The sequence below is a fragment of the Pinus tabuliformis genome, chromosome 5_2, assembly GCF_031772625.1.
Source record: "Pinus tabuliformis cultivar Carrire ecotype Pingquan chromosome 5_2, CPIR1, whole genome shotgun sequence".
Lineage (NCBI taxonomy): Eukaryota > Viridiplantae > Streptophyta > Pinopsida > Pinales > Pinaceae > Pinus > Pinus tabuliformis.
In genome coordinates this window covers 549,828,813-549,846,577 of record NC_142306.1, presented here as the reverse complement: position 1 = coordinate 549,846,577, position 17,765 = coordinate 549,828,813, and the positions used below count along the sequence as shown (strand labels likewise).

General features: G+C 34.3%; 1 protein-coding gene across 1 annotated transcript in view; it reads right to left on the bottom strand.

Annotated features, from left to right (window-relative positions):
• The window catches only part of LOC149160118 (S-type anion channel SLAH2-like), a 71,799-nt gene that overhangs the window by 31,855 nt on the left and 22,179 nt on the right, over positions 1-17,765 (bottom strand). The window contains exons 2-4 of the mRNA XM_089433646.1: positions 2,366-2,609; positions 2,183-2,270; positions 1,404-1,669 (exon numbers count right to left, since the gene is read on the bottom strand). Of these exons, the coding sequence (XP_089289772.1) occupies positions 1,404-1,669; positions 2,183-2,270; positions 2,366-2,596 (585 nt within the window). The 5' untranslated portion in view covers positions 2,597-2,609. The remainder of the gene's footprint in view (positions 1-1,403; positions 1,670-2,182; positions 2,271-2,365; positions 2,610-17,765) is intronic.

The window sequence follows — 17,765 nt, the reverse complement described above, 5'->3', positions numbered from 1 at the left end:
AAATAAATCAGTATACAAATTTTCATTTATTTTGGTACTTTCTAGGTTGAAAATTGGAGCCAATAGCTTGTAGGGCTCATTTTAGGATCAGGGCTCATTCAGGTGATTTGGGGCTCATCTTAGAGGTAGGTCTCATTTGGGTGATTTGGAGTTTTAAAATTTTTGAAGCCCATTTGGGGCATTAAAAGACTATTTTGTGGTTTAAACATTGTTAACAACTGTTGTAGCCCCTTGACACTATATATATGTTGAGAGATTTTCAATGACATAAATATCACCTCAAGGAATTTTGTATACAAACTTATAACTTCTTCTATTTGACATATACTATTGATCACCATGATATCAAGTGAATGCCAAGCCAACTTCTAGCACTCACATGTGTGGAGCTATCCTTGTGTAGAATTTCAAGAAGATTATAGAGGATCCAAAAATATAACCTAATTAGGATTTGAAGTATGAAAAAGCCTAATTGTAACCCTAGACTACTATAAGGATATGTATACTATAAGGACCTGTTAAATATTGAGCGACCAGGAAAAGAAAGGCTTCATTTTTGTTGTATGGATTACTAGTCCATAGTTTAGTAGATCAAAGGAGTGGGATATGGGAATAGAACAAAGGAAATAGAAGACCACATAACATCCATATAGGTCATACTGTCCATAATAACTCCACAATGAGTTCACTTTTCTTTATATTTTCATTTCTTATCTAAAAAAAACAAAGTGTACAATCCTCACTTTATTCTATATGAAATTTCCCAAAATACATCTTATATTCATTAAGTAAATAATATAATTAATTTTAATTTCTTTAATTTCAATCTCAACTTATATAAAATTTTGTAATCAATAATAACACTAAATCCAAATTTTAAATAAAATAATATATAACAAAATATATAAATTTATATAAATTTATTATACATGATAATCTATAATTTTCCTTCATAAAATGAAAATATTTTTATACCCAGTAAACCTATATTAATCGCCATAACTCACTCCTAAAAAATGAATTACACTAAAGTAATTTTTCTCCCACCACCACACTCAGAAGTGAGTTCATGTTATTAATTACATTAACCTAAATTTTTCCAACTTTTTCTCTTAATTAATTGTTCATAATAATACTCATTAAATATATTAATTTTCTATAAATAATTAAATAAATTATATTTTCATAAACTAAATTTTATTACAGTAACAAAGATTTACCACTTACAAGAATCTTTCTATTGATTTTCAGATGGGTACATACCCTTAGGCATCTTCCAAGGCCAATATTCTTCATTAAATATCTTATTAACAACTATTTTTCCTAGAATTGAGAGATTGATCCAAATATCACAAGCTCATTTTCAAGAAAACTAAAAGAGTATGTTTTGATGCTTAGCTTACCCGAACAATCTCCAACTCGGGACCCTGCAGAGCATCAAAGAAGCGTCTAGCAGACAAAGATTCAACCTCAGGCTCATCTGGCTGCACGACTTCATTATCTCTTGCTTGTGGGGTGCTAAGAAGGCGAGAAAGCTGACGTTCAACCTTTCCAGATCTTGTCTTAAAATATGCATAGTTGCTATCCTTTGTTCTGTTGCCACGATCACGTCTATTACTAGGAGCATGAGGAACTCCTCCATTGGGCTTTGCTTTAACATGTGAGTTTCCTGCAGGTTGGAGTTGTGAATAATACTCTTTGTTTCGGTGAAGTTTCTCAAGTTAAAAAGTATATGTTGCAAGAATCTATGCTCAGCTACTGTATCTTCACCAACTTCATTAGAAAACAGACTTTCTATGCTTTGATCATCAGAGGCAGAGATAAATATACAACACAATATGGAATCATGTACTTACACTTTTTCAGCTAACTACTTCATGCAAACTCATACTCCACTTGACTTCTAATTAGATTTGACTGGTTTTTTTTACCTTAACTCAACGGTTTATGCATTGCATACATATGGTAATAATAGGCCATTTTTATCTAGATTGCTGTTTCACCAAATATTAGGCAATCTGGGCAATTATCTGACAGCACCCATGTTTGTCTAATTGCTTAATATTTGGCGAATCAACCATTGATATAAGCTCAGGGGTGAAATTACTATTTATAATATATTTTTCCTTTATTGAAATGGAGCAGTAGGCTGATTGAAATTACATGAGGTTTGAGAGGTTACCTGATACGGGAGATGATCTTAGTTGACAGGAAGGATGCTCAGATTTAAGCGTGCTTTGGATTGATGCTGCTTCATCAGAAATATTTCTCTGTAAATCAAGCATAACATTAATAATGCCCAATGAATAAATGTATGTGAAGAAACTGTAACCTTAACGAGAGTTAATTTGCAATATTCTCTTACAACTGGAGAACTTAGTTCCAAAAGATATCCTGATGTTTCCTTGGGGAATGCTTGAGAAGTATTCTCAATATCACTATCTCGTTTCTCAAATATATGACTTGTTTCGCATGATATAAGCTGCAGTGATCGTGACACATTTTCAGGTGGTGCTCTTCTAAGTGAACTAACAACTTGAATGGACTCCATATTGATGCATGCTTCAGAATCTGTAAAATCCATCTTGTGTGTCATCTTGATGTATTACCTGATAATACAACAAAACTTTTAGCGACAATCGTAACCAAAAGTTACACTATATCTACCACAATAAAGCAAGGATTGCTAGAAGATCACTACTAGAAACACTTGCCCCTAAAAGAATTCGGGGAACAGAGAGACTATCCTCAGTAATAAAACAGTGACTGTCTAAACTATAAGATACAGTAATATCGTTGTTTTGACAAAATTTAGAGCATTTTATCCATTTCACTTGAGGGTGATTGAATTGCAAGTTATAGAATATGCTGAAAAATTGATTCACATAAGAAAAGTTAGACAATTGAACTAATGATCATTCAGGTTTATCAGATTTTTGAAATATTCCAAAATAAATGACCATTTATTTTTCTTTTAAATGTTCATTGCTAGTATTATCTCGGGTAGTGGACATAGTGGCTGCTCCTATCTAGTTACCGACCATTTCAGTAAGCCTCTCATCATGTTATGGTAGCCCTACCGTAATCTCATTCCTATTTGCACATTGTAAGTGAAGTCAGAGAATCTCATATGCTGTCGTGGAAAAGTTACTCCCAAGCTCTTTCACAAAGTAAACTCTAAGAAAGGACGGGCTTAATGGGATTACAGAATGGAGTGACAAGCTGTGGACAAAACAAGCCTCTGTATCTAAGTAGCTATCGCTATAAAAGTTGGTGCAAGAGAAAGGTCACTCAAACTAATTGTTATCAATGAATTCGCAGCTTTTATTCCCCTTCAGACTAAATTTTCTCCGATGATAGTATCTCGGATAGAGGCAAGCATACATTTCTGTTTTCCAATGGCAAGCCATTCATATGGAGATTGTAAAAGATGTACACAGTTTTCTCATAAAATATACTGGAGATTTACATCGTTACATCCACGATGAGTTAATTCTACTACATTCGTATTTGATGTGGACTCCTTTTTGATGAATTAATCATGTTTAGATGGGTTTCATTTGTTGGAGCCTTCTTTGTTTTTTAATGGCAATTCTTTGATTGATTTAGATATTTTTTGGTTTAATTCCATTTAGCTTGCAGCATGCCTTGAGTCTTGCATAATAGCATCCTTTTTCCTGATGTGCATTTGATTGATTTTGGTTTATGGTTCAATATGATATAATTTCCTTGTTTTGTTTAGGCTTTTAGGTCTTATTTTCATGGATTGATAATAAAAGATAAAGTAGAATCATACATGTTTAACAAATGATATCAAGAGTATTAGATTGACAAGTGAAGAGTAAGCCACACATCCACGTGCAAATGGAATGATGTTATAATGCGAAAGGAAGAGATAAGAATAATATTTCATTGACAAGTAAAGAGTAAGCCACATATGTACATCTAAGTCACATGACACGAGGATACGAGACACGGAGGACACGTAAATACGAGTATTCAATACGAAACGCAGCGACCTGGAAACACGACACACGACACGAGGGACATGTTTTATATATATTTAATAAATAAGATATATATATATATATATATATATATATATATATATATATATATATATATATCGAAATATAGTTTTTTATCCATATTAAATTGCGGGTTGCAACTTATCTAATCAAATTAAAATATAATTACTTCTCAAAGTTCATAGTTCACTTTAAAAAAAACAAATAGAATCAAAATTTACTATTTAGAAATTAGAATGTGATATGCTTGGTCTTGATTCTTGAATATTCAATGTTCATTGTTCATGTACAACTTACAAGCACATAATAAAATAACTAAAGTCTAATCCTATTGATTTCCTCTGCCCCTCTTGCAAGAAAATGCCACAGCTTTCCCTTTCCCTCTAGATGTAGATGCTGGTGCTGGTGGAGTCGGCAGTGGAATTTGAAATGCTCTAGAAGCTGAAGAACTAGAAGTAGGAGCTATAGGAGGTAGACCACGTCCTCTACTAGTGGCAGGGGTAGCCCGGGCAGGTGGTGTCACCTGGAAACATTACAATCTCCCAATCCTGAAATCCTGAAAAACTGACAAGTCTGCTGCATTTTGAATGAAATCTAAAATTCTACTTTCTCCATATGAAATCCAATGAGGTCGGAACCACTCTCAAACATCCTGAGTCATTTCATGGTAATGTTAAAAATTTAAGTAAAAGGGTGAAAATGAAGATTCTCCTTAATCTTCATTTTCATCCTTTTACTTTAAGAATTTAACATTACCATGAATAGCATATCAATACTAGGGCCTAGACTTGATCATTAAGCTGCCCCATTCAAAAATTATTTGTTTCTTTCAAAAAAATTGCAGCTTATGCAGGCAACATTTTCTATCAACGGGATACGTGTTTTCCAAATGCAGGACACGACGAAAACCGGCGAATACGTTTTACATTTTACAGGACACGATCAAAAACGTTTTCGACATGTTTTAGGGTCATTTTCGTGTCCGACACGTAAAATACGGGACACTGGACCTTGGAGGACGTGTCCTGTGACTTAGATGTACATGCAAATGGAATGATATTATAACTTGAAACAAAGAGATAAGAATTGTACTGAAACATATGGTAGTGATTTCAAATGGTGTCTCATAAAGAAACATCATCACTAGAACATCATAACTAGAAAAAACACACAAATTTGAGTCACCAAATTCATGGTATTGGCACGAGAAACACAATGACCAGCATCAGGCATATGATTATAATTTTTATCCTTGTATATAATTATATCATATTTATTTTGTTCTACAATAGATTGTTCACCCATCCAAAGTCATGAGAGTGAGTGAGAGGTTTACAAAACCAAAAAACAATGGGTTCCAATCGTGTACGTTTTAAGAAGTAGCATTTCATCATGTTCTTGATACTCTATACAAGATGAAAATGCGATGGATATTGAGTGTCAACCGTAACAATTTATCCTTAGTAACAATTTATCCTTAATTGGGTGTGAAATGAGAAGTGAAAATCCTGGAGCCTTGATGACATGGCATAATTGCGAGTGGGATGATGAAGACTTGTAACAGCCCAACTATTTTCCATGAAGGCCATTTAGTGTATAGAAGATTGGATCCTCAAAGAACAACAAAGATTTTCCTAATCAAAGACCCAGTAAGGTTTTTATTGAGTTTTTTCTTCACATGAGGAGCCAAGATTCCAAAATCACTGAGTTCGGAAGCCTAACAAATCTCCGAACTGAATGACTGGCTTGCTTGACTAAAATCACCAAGTTCAAAGGTTTGTTTGCCTCTTAAACCCAACAATTCATCTCTAGAGTTTGAGCTAGGTGAATTTCACTAAAATTTGCTGAAGGAAATCATTGAAAAAGTTTATTTTTAGCCACATTCACTCTCTGAAAAGAAAAATTAGTAGGTTGAGAAGTTTGTTTGCATTCCAGAACCAATGATTGAGCAAACATGGCATTGAATTGAGAAATTTCACCTCTAAGGGAAAAAAAATGTTCACATCATGTTCTTGATTGCTCTTTGAAGCTAAAGATGAGGGAAGCAAATACTTGGAATGGTTGATAGCAATTTCCTTTTTTTTTCTTTATTTTTTCCATAAGCATCAACTGATATTCGCTTACTCGAACAGTGTGGATCTATTTGCCTCGGTTCATACATCCTGCCACAACACAAGTTCGGCGACCCATATCCCATCTCCTCCCGAGGATGCTTGAAGTTTGCACATCTGGGGCTAAATCAATTATTATCATCTTCGTCGTGCACATGTAATCGATGAGCGAGGTAGCCCGTTTTCTCAGTTAGTGTTTGACCCCCTCCCCGGTTTTCTCAGTTATGTACTGTACTTGCCCGACATTTAGTGATGGGTCATATATTTTATATCCTTGGCCATCAGGCTGGGTGAATGTAGCACCTATTATGTAATATGTAATGGGCCTCTAATCAACCTTCTTACTTGCCAAACTTATTTCCTTGGCAACTACTTCGTTGGCCTTGGCCTTCTATTCTCTTCAAATAGCTATACCTAACTTTCTCTTTCCTTAGCATAGTTAATTGTACTGCAGGAATATTTTCTGCAAATAAGAAGAATAGATAGCTAGAATCTTTCATTACTCGTCCTAGTTCACTGAACATCTTTGCCCTTCGGGTTTAGGCCCTAATTGAGCCGCGATTCGAGGCTAGAGGGACCGAGAACCTTAGTCTCTCATGATCGTGGTTAAGTAGGGTTCATCCCAAGCACAATATATATGTCCAACGACCTTCCCTCCGGCTTGAAGCTTATCTTAAAGCTTTTTATCTCGGAATTTGCAACATAAATTCAAAATTCTGGCATTTTTATGTTAATTGTAGATTCTGAAAATATTCAGAAAATGTCTAAAATCCAAAACAGAGGTCAAACGATTAACCTCTTTTCTGACTATAGGATTCCCAGATATTCCCAAAATTATCAACCTAAATTCAATTTCATCATCAAAGACATAGTAATATACCCACCCACCCTTTTGGCCTTAGCCTTATCGATTCTTGAGACATAGTAATATACCCACCCACCCTTTTGGCCTTAGCCTTATCGATTCTTGAGTGTATTTATCGCGTACCACACGTCGTTCGGCTTAATGATATATTCATCCAGCATGTGAAGGAGGGTATAAGACCTTGGGAAATTCCAAAAGTCCCGTTGGCTTTGTTCACCATTGAAGAAAGCACTATACTATCCGTTGGGTTTGAGCCAACCACCCAAACAAACAAAGGGACCTTTCTCTAGTTTAGTTTGGGAACCATTGGAGAAGCCTGCATTACGACATTTTAATCAAATTATCATTGCCTTCCATCCTCCTCGCCCTCCACCTGTCACGCGAGTAGGCCCTCCCCGATCCCATTAGTTTGCTTAGATTCGACTTGGTTGCTTTCTTCATGAGGTCCAAATTCCACTCCCTTGAACAGATCTCAGTAATGTCTGGTCCTTGATCCTTTTTACCTAAACACAGAGCAATTCTTGGAATCCTCGGGCCCCAGAGATTGCAAGGGGTGGTGAAACCACCTTTCATTTCCTGTGCAAATTCATCTCCATTTCGGGTGAAAGAAAGACCTTGGGTGGTTTTAATTTTGATGTTTGGTTATAGCTTTTATGTTTTGAGTTCTGAACAGAAACCCTGGGTCTCCTTACCTTCCAGCAAACCCGCGACCCAATTATAAATAGATAGTATGTGTAGTTAGTACAAACAAGAATAGATAGTATATATAGTTAGTACAAACCAGCATTCGATGTTAATATCTTGCCCAATGCGGAAAAGTGGCTTCACTCCTTTCCCGTATGGGCTTTGCATTCGAATATTCGGCGTCCTTATCCAAAAAAAATTAAGTGTTCGTTCTTACGTTCCTTATCCTTTATTTTATAGTTTTGCACTTAATACGCGGGGTTGCTAGCCAAAAATCGAGTGTTCATCTCTACGTTCCTCGTCCTTTAAAGGTTTAAAGCTCACTACCTCGACTTCCTTGCAAACATGAAAGCATAGCAAGTAAGCAATCAAGCAACTTGGTCTTCCCCTTGCATAGTCGTTTTGAAGAGGTTTTTGTAAGAGTGGAAAGGGATTTACTCACCTAAACATGCCCATCACATCGTTGGTTGACTTTGAGTTCCAGTCAGATTTGGTTGGGGTTTATTCATCATTTTCAAGGTTGAGGATTTGCTATGGGTTGTTTTTCTTAGAGTTAGTTTAGCAAAAACTTATGGTAATTATGGGTAATAAATCCAAGTTTATACAAGTGAAGCTACTTTGGGACTTAGGACACAAAGAGGTGGGCCCTTTGTAACACTACCTTATGATATGGCTCAAAATTGTTAGGATCATAAAACACCAACAAAAAGGGTGGTGTCTAAAGACACTATTGTCGGGATCGCTCTCGTCACTAGGACTAAATTAACATGGAGTCTTTACACCTTTAAAAAGGCTAGATTAGAGATGAACACCATAGGAAAAACCATGGGTTGTTATTAACCTAAAGCCCAAAAACCGTTGGTAAGTCTTTACACCTTTAAAAAGGCTAGATTATAGATGAACACCATAGGAAAAACCATGGGTTGTCATTAACCTAAAGCCCAAAAACCGTTGGTAACTTGATCGAGTCAAGTTTACCAAAACCACCCTCCCCCCCTCAAGGTAGGATACCAGTACACCTTCCCCTCTAATACAAATCCAAGTTGTCCATTCCACAACTTGATGATTCCATCCACCAGTACACTATATGTAATGTCTGATCAAGTCTTAAGGCCTTACAATAATCTATGCTCTTGCACAACATGTATGCCTGAACAGTAGGTCTTACAAATTCCTGAAGAAATACACGTGCCTTGGACCAAAAACCCTTAAGGTATTTATTCATCACATGTTGGCTCCTTCACTATCCTCAAATGATTTACTCCATATCTACATTCTCATCCATACAACCACTCTCTTGCTACATCTCTAGCTTCGTTGATCCATTCCTTGACTTAGCCTTTCAACATCATTTGCATTCACAAGTCCGTGCAACCTCACTCCTTTATCATGTGCCTTCCAACATGCTCAAGATCCTTCTTTGGCTCATGTTTCTCATACAATGCATAAGCTTCAACAATCATGGCTTCAGGTCCCTGAGGTGCTCCTTACACTTGTCACTTTTGACCTTCAATTCAGTAAATAAATAAAAAATATATCAAATAGGATTAGAAATCAACATCTAATTATATAGCAAGCCTATGGGCCAAATACCATGGTAAATAAAAGAGATATGATAATTAAATAAAAATATAAATAAACGAGAGGTATGGTAAATAAATAAAACCTCTTTTTATATTTACTCCATAGACTGCTTTATACTTACTAACACTAAAAAAAATGTTATATTTAGGTCAAGTCTATGTGTCAAATACCATGGGCCAAATTATTATTAATATCATGCAAAAAAAAACATTATTAACCCTAATATCAATATTAAACGATTATTATTATTATTATTATATTAAATTTAATATTCATATTAATATATTATAATATTAATATTATTAAATTTAATAACTTTGGATTAATACAATATTAAATTTGTTATATTATAATATATCATGATATATGTTAACTCTAGATATATATGGGAGGGAAGAAAAAATACATAAAGTGATAGAGGTGGAGAGATAGGGGGAGTGACAAGGGAGAAATGGAGATAAACTTAAAGATAGGGGAGAGGAGGAATGAAGAGAGAGAGAGGGAGATGAGTGTGAGAGGTAGAGAAGGGTAAGAGAGGGAGAGGGAGACACAAATATGGAGGGGGGAGAGAGAGAAAGAGAGAGGGAGGGAGATAGTGAGAGGATTGGAGGGCAGAGAGAAAGAGAGATGGGGGAAGAGAGAGGAAGGTAGGAGAGAAAGGAAGAGAGAGGACTTGCAAGAGAGGAGGAGAGAGGGAAGGAAGAAGAAAGACATAGAGAGTGAGAAGTGGAGAGAGAGGGAGTTGCAAGGGAGAGATGGAGAGAGAGTGTGTATGTTTAGGGGTGAGATAAAGAGACAAAGAAAGAGAGATAGAGAGAAGGGGGGGGGGGGGGGGGGGGAGAAGGGATATAGTAACATAGTTTGAGAGAGAAAGAGAGAGGGAAAGAGGGAGCGAAGAAGAAATACAAAGAGAGTGAGAAGTGGAGAGAGAGAGGGAGTGACAAGGGTGAGATGGAGAGAGAGAATGTATGTTTGGGGTGAGATAAAGAGACAAAGAAGGAGAGATGGAGAGAATGGGGGAGAGAAGGAGAGAGGAGAGAGGGAAGGATATAGTAATAGAGTTGGAGGGTGAAGAGAGAGAGAGGGAGAGAGAGAGAGAGAATGTGAGAGAGTGGAGAGAGGGAGGTAAAGAGAGATAGAGTTGGAGGGGGAGAGAGGGAGGTAAGAAGAAAGAATGTGAGAGAGAAATGTGGAGAGAGAGAGAGGGAGTGATAAGGAAGATGGAGAGAGAGGCAGAGAGGACAATAATAGGGAAGAGAGATAGAAGAAGGGGAGAGGGAGAGAAGGATTTCTAAATGTAGATGTTGATTTCTAATAATATTTGATTGCTTGCACTAGATGCATTGATTTCAATGTAGATGATTTCTAATCCTATTTGATTGCTTGCACTAGATGCATTGATTTTAGTGTAGATGTTGGTTTATAATCCTATTTGCTTACTTGCACTATATGCATTGATTTCAGTGTAGATGTTGGTTTATATACCTATTTTCTTACTTGCACTAGATGCATTTATTTGAGTGTAAATGTTGATTTCTAATCATATTTGATTGCTTGCATTAGATGCATTGATTTCAGTGTAAATGTTGTTTTCTAATCTTATTTGATTTCTTGCATTAGATGCATTGATTTCAGTGTAGACGCTGATTTCTTATTTGATCTAATTAGATGTATGATGGTGCATTAATTTTAAAGTGATTGGATTGATATTGTGCATTGATTTCAGTGTAAGCATAAAAAATTATTGACAATATACATTGATTTTTGTGTTATAGTAATTCAACCTATTAATATTGGAGAGAAAGAGAGACAAGGTATGATGTTTACTACAATATCTCGAGCTAAAGATTTAAATGGTTTACGGTTTAATCGGTCCTTTCATATAATCGATATGAAAAGACAACAAAAGTAACAAGGGTGACAATAAGAATAGTAGAAGAAAATAGTTTGAGATTAATCACAATGAATACTATTTGTAATTTACGATATTCTTATTATTCACATTTTCTATCATTCAACACTATTACATTGTCACTTTACATTCAAAAATTTTATTTTATCATTTTTCATAATTAAAGTTATTCACAATATTTATCACTCAACAAACTAAGGTAACTAAGAAAATTTAAAATTAAAATGACCAGATTAATCTGAGACATATTTAAAATGATTATATTAATATCAGATGATTTTACGTATTGTTGATAAAATTAATCATATTTTCTTTGGCCACTCACAATTGAAACCAGCCTAGATCCATCTTAACTCCAGATATATCAAGCGCCAAGAGGGGTCAAATCTCTCGAGGTGCAAACCTTTCCTCAAGTTTTGCACTCAAAAAAGAGATTTGCACCTCGAGAGATTTGATCCCTCTCGTCGCTTGATAAATCTGGAGTTACACTGGATCTAGGCTAGTTCTCTCTCACAACCATGGCTCTACATCTATATTTGCGAACGAATCTCAGTGTGGATCTCTCCATCCACCTTTAGCTCTAGTAAACACACAATAAGTCTGACTACAACTCTAATACTAATTGCTAGGACCACGAAAAACCAAGAGATGTAGTGGTGTCTAAATACACAGATATCACTGGTCACTAGGACCAAATTAACATGGAGCCTTTCTAGCTTTAAATAGACCACATTAGAAATGAATACGAAGCAAAAAACCATGGATTGTCATAAACCTGGAGCCCAAAAACCACTAGTAACCTGAACCACCCTGGAAAAAATCTCTCCATAAAAACCACACTTGGATATCTATATTATGAATATTCATTGCTAAAATAAGAACAACTTCTCATGTGCTTCATAGTAAAACTAGACTTTGGCCAATTTCCAAAACATCATGCAATGAAAGCATTAGCCACCTTTGTGACACTAAGAGGGTTGAAGATGAAAATCATCTCTTAGATTGTCCATCTTATACTCAAATTCCATCTAATTTTCAAGATATTTGTCGCACTACCAATCTTCTTGACCTATTAAGATAACAAAACTATGATGGAACATAAAAATAAAATGCTAAAAAACTTCCAATAAATTCTTACTTTCTTAATATTAAATAAATCATATTAATTTTAATAAACTTAATCATCATCATTATCAATAATATAAAAAATAAAAAACCAATTTCATTTATTAATATCATCTAAATATATATTATATTTGATTTTAATTTTAAAAGATCACTATGATTAAATTTCAATTGCATTTTTTTAAATTAAATTTTATTTACTCGGAAAAAAGCGAATGGTATCACACCTTTCCCCTCTTTATATATAATTATAATTGTTATATATATATATAGGAAAACGAGATTTTTGTTGTACAAAATATGACCGATAATCTTAAAAAGAAAAAAAACATTTTTGCTCCGCAAAATATGACCAAGAATCTTAGAGGCAAAAAAGAACCAGTTTTACTATCAAAATATGACCAAAACTCTTGAGCTTGTACGGATCTTGAGTTTGTAAAGTTGCTGGGTACAGTTCAACGTAATCATGAACAGTGTAAAGTGAAAAACAATTATAATTAAAAGATATTCCACATATATATATATATATATATAATAGTTTTAGGAACGGTGATATGTAATATTACTTTTCTAAATATTTGAATTGATTTTCTAATTCAAAACACTTAAAAACATTTATAACTAATTAAGAATTTATTTTTCCCAAATGTAAAAAGATATTTTAATAATTTAAAATTTATATTTAAAAAAAAATAATTTATATTTAATAATATAAAAACATTTATAACTAATTAAGAATTTATTTTTCCCAAATGTAAAAAGATATTTTAATAATTTAAAATTTATATTTTAAAAAAAAATAATTTATATTTAATAATATTATTTTTATTATTGTTTTAAGAGGTATTTTCTAATTTCATATAATAGAGATGTTGTAAAGTATTGTTTAACATTTTCACCAAGTCAAATTATATAGAAATAAAATAAAAATATTAATGTAATGTAAACATTTTAACTTGATTAAAAAAATAGCAAAATAAAAATAAAAATGGCCCATGATATTTATGTGGAATATAACATATTTAAAGGGCGAAATTAAACTAGCCTAAATCCATTTTAACTTAGGATCTACTAAGCCAAGAGAGAGATCAAATTTGTTGATATGCAAACGTTTTTTAGAGTGAAAAAAGATTTGATCCCTCTACGCCCTGGACACATCTTGGAGTGAAGATGGATATAGGTTGGTAGTGTGTGTGTGTCTATATATATATATATATATATATATATATATATATATATATATATATTATTTACTAGTTTACATTCATTTTAATTTCCGATTTACAAAACTTCTAGAGGGATCAAATCTCTTTTCATTTACACCTTCAAAAATTTGATCCCTCTCAAGGTTTGGTAGATCCATAATTAAGATGGAACTACCATGGTTGTGTGTGTCTCTATATATATATGCTATTGGAAAACCCATGTGTTGTCAAAACATGGAGCCTAAATTTACTATTTTACTTCAATTTTTTTTTATTTTTTATTTTAAGTAATTTGACTTGGTCAAAATATTTACATAATAGGACATTACATTTCTTCCATGCTAGAGAGTTCCTCTTGGCGCAATTAAAAACTACCATAGATCCATCTTAACTCCAGGTCTACTCTTCCATGCTAGAGAGTTCCTGTTGGGACAATTAAAAACTAGCATAGATCCATCTTAAGTATACCAAGGGCTGAGAGGGATCAAATATTTTGAGGTGCAAACCTCTTTTAAAAGTGTAAAGTGAAAAGAGTTTTCATCCCTCTACACTCTTGCTAGATTTGGAGTTAAGATATATATATATATATATATATATATATATATATATATATATATCATTGACAAAGCTATGGGTAATTAAAACCTCAAGCCCAAAAACTACCAATAATAAATTGACTATTTTACCTCAATTTATTTCAATTATTCTTATTTTTTGTTTGTTAAGTTTTGAATCTGATATGTCTACACACTTAAATTTTGGCTTGATAAATCGCTACACAAGAGCATCTAATCTATCAAAATTGTTGAAAATGTAGCAAGAAATTCTTAATTTAATTTTCCCTTGATTAAATTAGGAGAAATTTCAATTTCAATTTCAACAGAATACTTGGAGGTAGCTAACTGAGGTGACATGACTCTTGTTACTCAGTTAACTCAGTAAATTCGAAATGGAGACACTTGAGTTCAGTTCTACATGATTGATTGTTAATTTGTAGCAATCTATTTCAGTTAATTTGAGTTATTTTCAGTGTAACTAGTTCTCACTATTAGTAGAAATAGTGTAGGTTCACTCAAGAGTGTGTAACTTTTTTTGACACTGGGTGATCATCCGTTTAACCGATCAATCAACCCAAAATAATTGATGTATGCAGAGAATTCGAGTTACCTAGTTGAGATTAGAGTTCAAGGGAACTGAACTATCAGTTGTAAACCATTTCAAATTGTACAGGTCATGCATGCAGTGAGAGAAGTACCTATAGGAATTGTGTGTTCGCATTATGACACAGATTTGGCACTATGACACAGGTGTTGTCCTTGATGGCAACTCACTCAGATGACAGTTCACAGTTCAGACTCACAGAATGAAGAAAAGAGAGGTATACACAGGTTCCCCACTGACCAAGTCGCATGTACACGCGAGTTAGCAAACCAAAAGAAGCTAATAACATACACATGCACTTTCACAGAAGGAAAGGCATGTACATGTTGGAAAACTAAGTTTTGGTCCGTGGTATTTGGTCCATGGTATTTTGATCCATGGTATTGGTCCAAGGTATCTGGTCCGAAGTGTTGACCCTAGGTATTTGGTCCAAGGTATTGGTCCTAAGTGGTTTTTGGTCCATGGTATTGAGTAAGGCCTAAGACTATAAAAGGAGGAGAAGATCATTAGGCAAAGGTACTCAAGAATTGAATATCTGATGAAGAGCAAGATCTAGTATACAGGTTATTGGGTTATGGTGCATAGCTGGATCTGAACCAAGGATGAACCTTAGCACTTGATAAAGGATAATATCTAATGATGGGTCAAGATATTAAGGCTTGAAGTGAAGTATCTTTATGTGATTTGATCATTTATTTGAATAACTAGCACATGTTGTAGTCTATAAATATGATGATCTGGGTATAACTGAAGTCTGAAATTGTTGTAAAGTTTAAATCATCATTTACAGATCTGTACGTAGGTTCACTTTAGAAAAGGCGCGTATACACGCTGGTTCTGCATATCAAAACAATGTATACATCTTAAATTTGATTTGCAGATCTGTACGCAGGTTTGTCTTGAGAAAAGTGCGTATGCATGCAGGTTCGACACATTGAAGTAGTGTATACCTCATAAAATATGTTTTAGCTGCTTCTGTTTGCTGTTGCAGTGTTCTGGGTTCTGGTTACTGTATTCTGGTTACTATATTCTGGTTACAGCATTCTGAAAGATCAGATTGAAGGGTTGTCAAAGTGATTGGTTGATTCAGTTGTGGTTGGTGCAAAGGAGATTGGTTGATTTGATGATTGAATGATGCTATTGATGGATCCAGTCTAAAAATTTATGAAACGTGGTCCCTGGAAGAAAAGAGAAGGTTGTAGCCTTCTGTAGGCCGGCACCTACGTACTAGTAAACATATCAGTTAATACAAGAGCTAAGGGGTTGTATCTCCCTTCCAAAAGAAGTTGGAGAACGAGAGAAAGTTGTAGCCTTCTGCAGGTAGAAGCATGTGTACTGGTATAAGACTGCACCAGTACAAAAATTGTAAAAAGAAGTTTCTAATTTAAAAAGAAGATAGAGACGATTGCACCAGGTGTTTTTCACCCACATTGGGTTTCCACCTTATATCTTGTGTTCATGTGTGTGACTGTCTATTCTATTTTCATTGCACCTAGTTACTGTTTATATGGTTCTGATGCATTAATTAAAGATCAACATATGATGAATTAACTGAATCATAAGTTTGCAGGATATACGCTAGTTGCCTTAAACACAGTTGCGTATACACATGAGTTCCATTAACTGAAGTAGCGTATATGAATCTGATTATGGAAATGAAAAATTATTGACTTCATAATACTGATTCACCCCCCCTCTCAGTATTATTTCCAACAATTGGTATCAGAGCAGGTCCTTCAGAAGAAGCTTGATTGCTTGAAGGAAGATCCATCATTATGAATAACTACGAAAGAGAGGGATCCATCAGACCACCAATCTTTGATGGGAACAACTTCGTTTATTGGAAGGTAAGAACCACAGCCTATCTTCAATCTCTTGAACATATGTCTAGGAAATCGTAGAAGGAGGATACACATTTCCATCAGCAATTCCTACAGATGCAGCAGGTAAAAAGCAATATGAAACCAATGCCAAGGCTATCAATACTTTATTAGGGAGTCTGTCACAATCATAATTTGTCAAAGTTATGCAACTCAAATCCACCAAAGAAATATGGGACAAGATCATTCTAAGCTATGAAGGAGACACTCAGGTAAAACGTGCAAAACTGCAAACTCTCAGAATTCAATATAAAACTCTCAAAATGCACAATGATGAAAGTATAACTAGTTACTTCTTACGTATAGATGAAATTGTTAATTGCATGAATAATTTGGGTGAAGAGATAAAATAAGTTACTTTAGTTGAAAAGGTTTTAAGATCCTTGTCTACTAAGTTTGAATCAAAAGTATCTACCATAGAAGAAAAGCAGGATCTTCATACTATTACTATGACACAGCTGCATGAAATCTTAGCTGCTTTCGAAATGAGAAAAGGAGGTCCATCAGATATGAGAGAAGCCACATTTAATGCTTTAGGAAGAGAAGAACTCAATGAATCAGGACATATTTCAGAAGGAGAGGAAGAATCAAACTTTGTCTAGAACCTTCAACGAGGTTCCGGAAGATTCAAAGGTAAACTACCTTTCAAATGTTTTGCTTGTGGAAGAGTCGGTCATTATGCTACCAAATGTCCTCCTAAAGATAAGCTTGATAAAGGTAAGGAATCAACTAAATGGAATAGAAAACAAAGTGTAAGTAAGAAGAGCTATTATACGCATGAAGATAGCGATGGTTTATCAATTAGTGGTGAAGATGAAAATAGTAATGACTATAGACTTCTGATGGCTTTTGAAGATGATGATTTCTTGGATGATTTAGATGAAGATGACCTTTATGAAGAAATCTCTAAACTCAAAATCTATTTAGAAGAAAAGAATATGATTATAGATACTTTGACATTCCAACTTGCTGAAAGAGAAAAACACAATGAAAAACTAGAATGTGAAATTGTGGGTCTAAGAAAGGATATTGAGAAAACAAAAGCTCTCAATCTTAGATTTGCTAAAGGATCAGAAACATTAAATGAAATTATCAAAGTGCAGCGTTCTCCTCTGATAAAGACAGGTCTTGGATATACTGAAGAAGCATCTCAAGCACAGAAGCCATCAACCTCCACTAAAAGCTATCTTGATGCAGCAAAGAGCAGTGA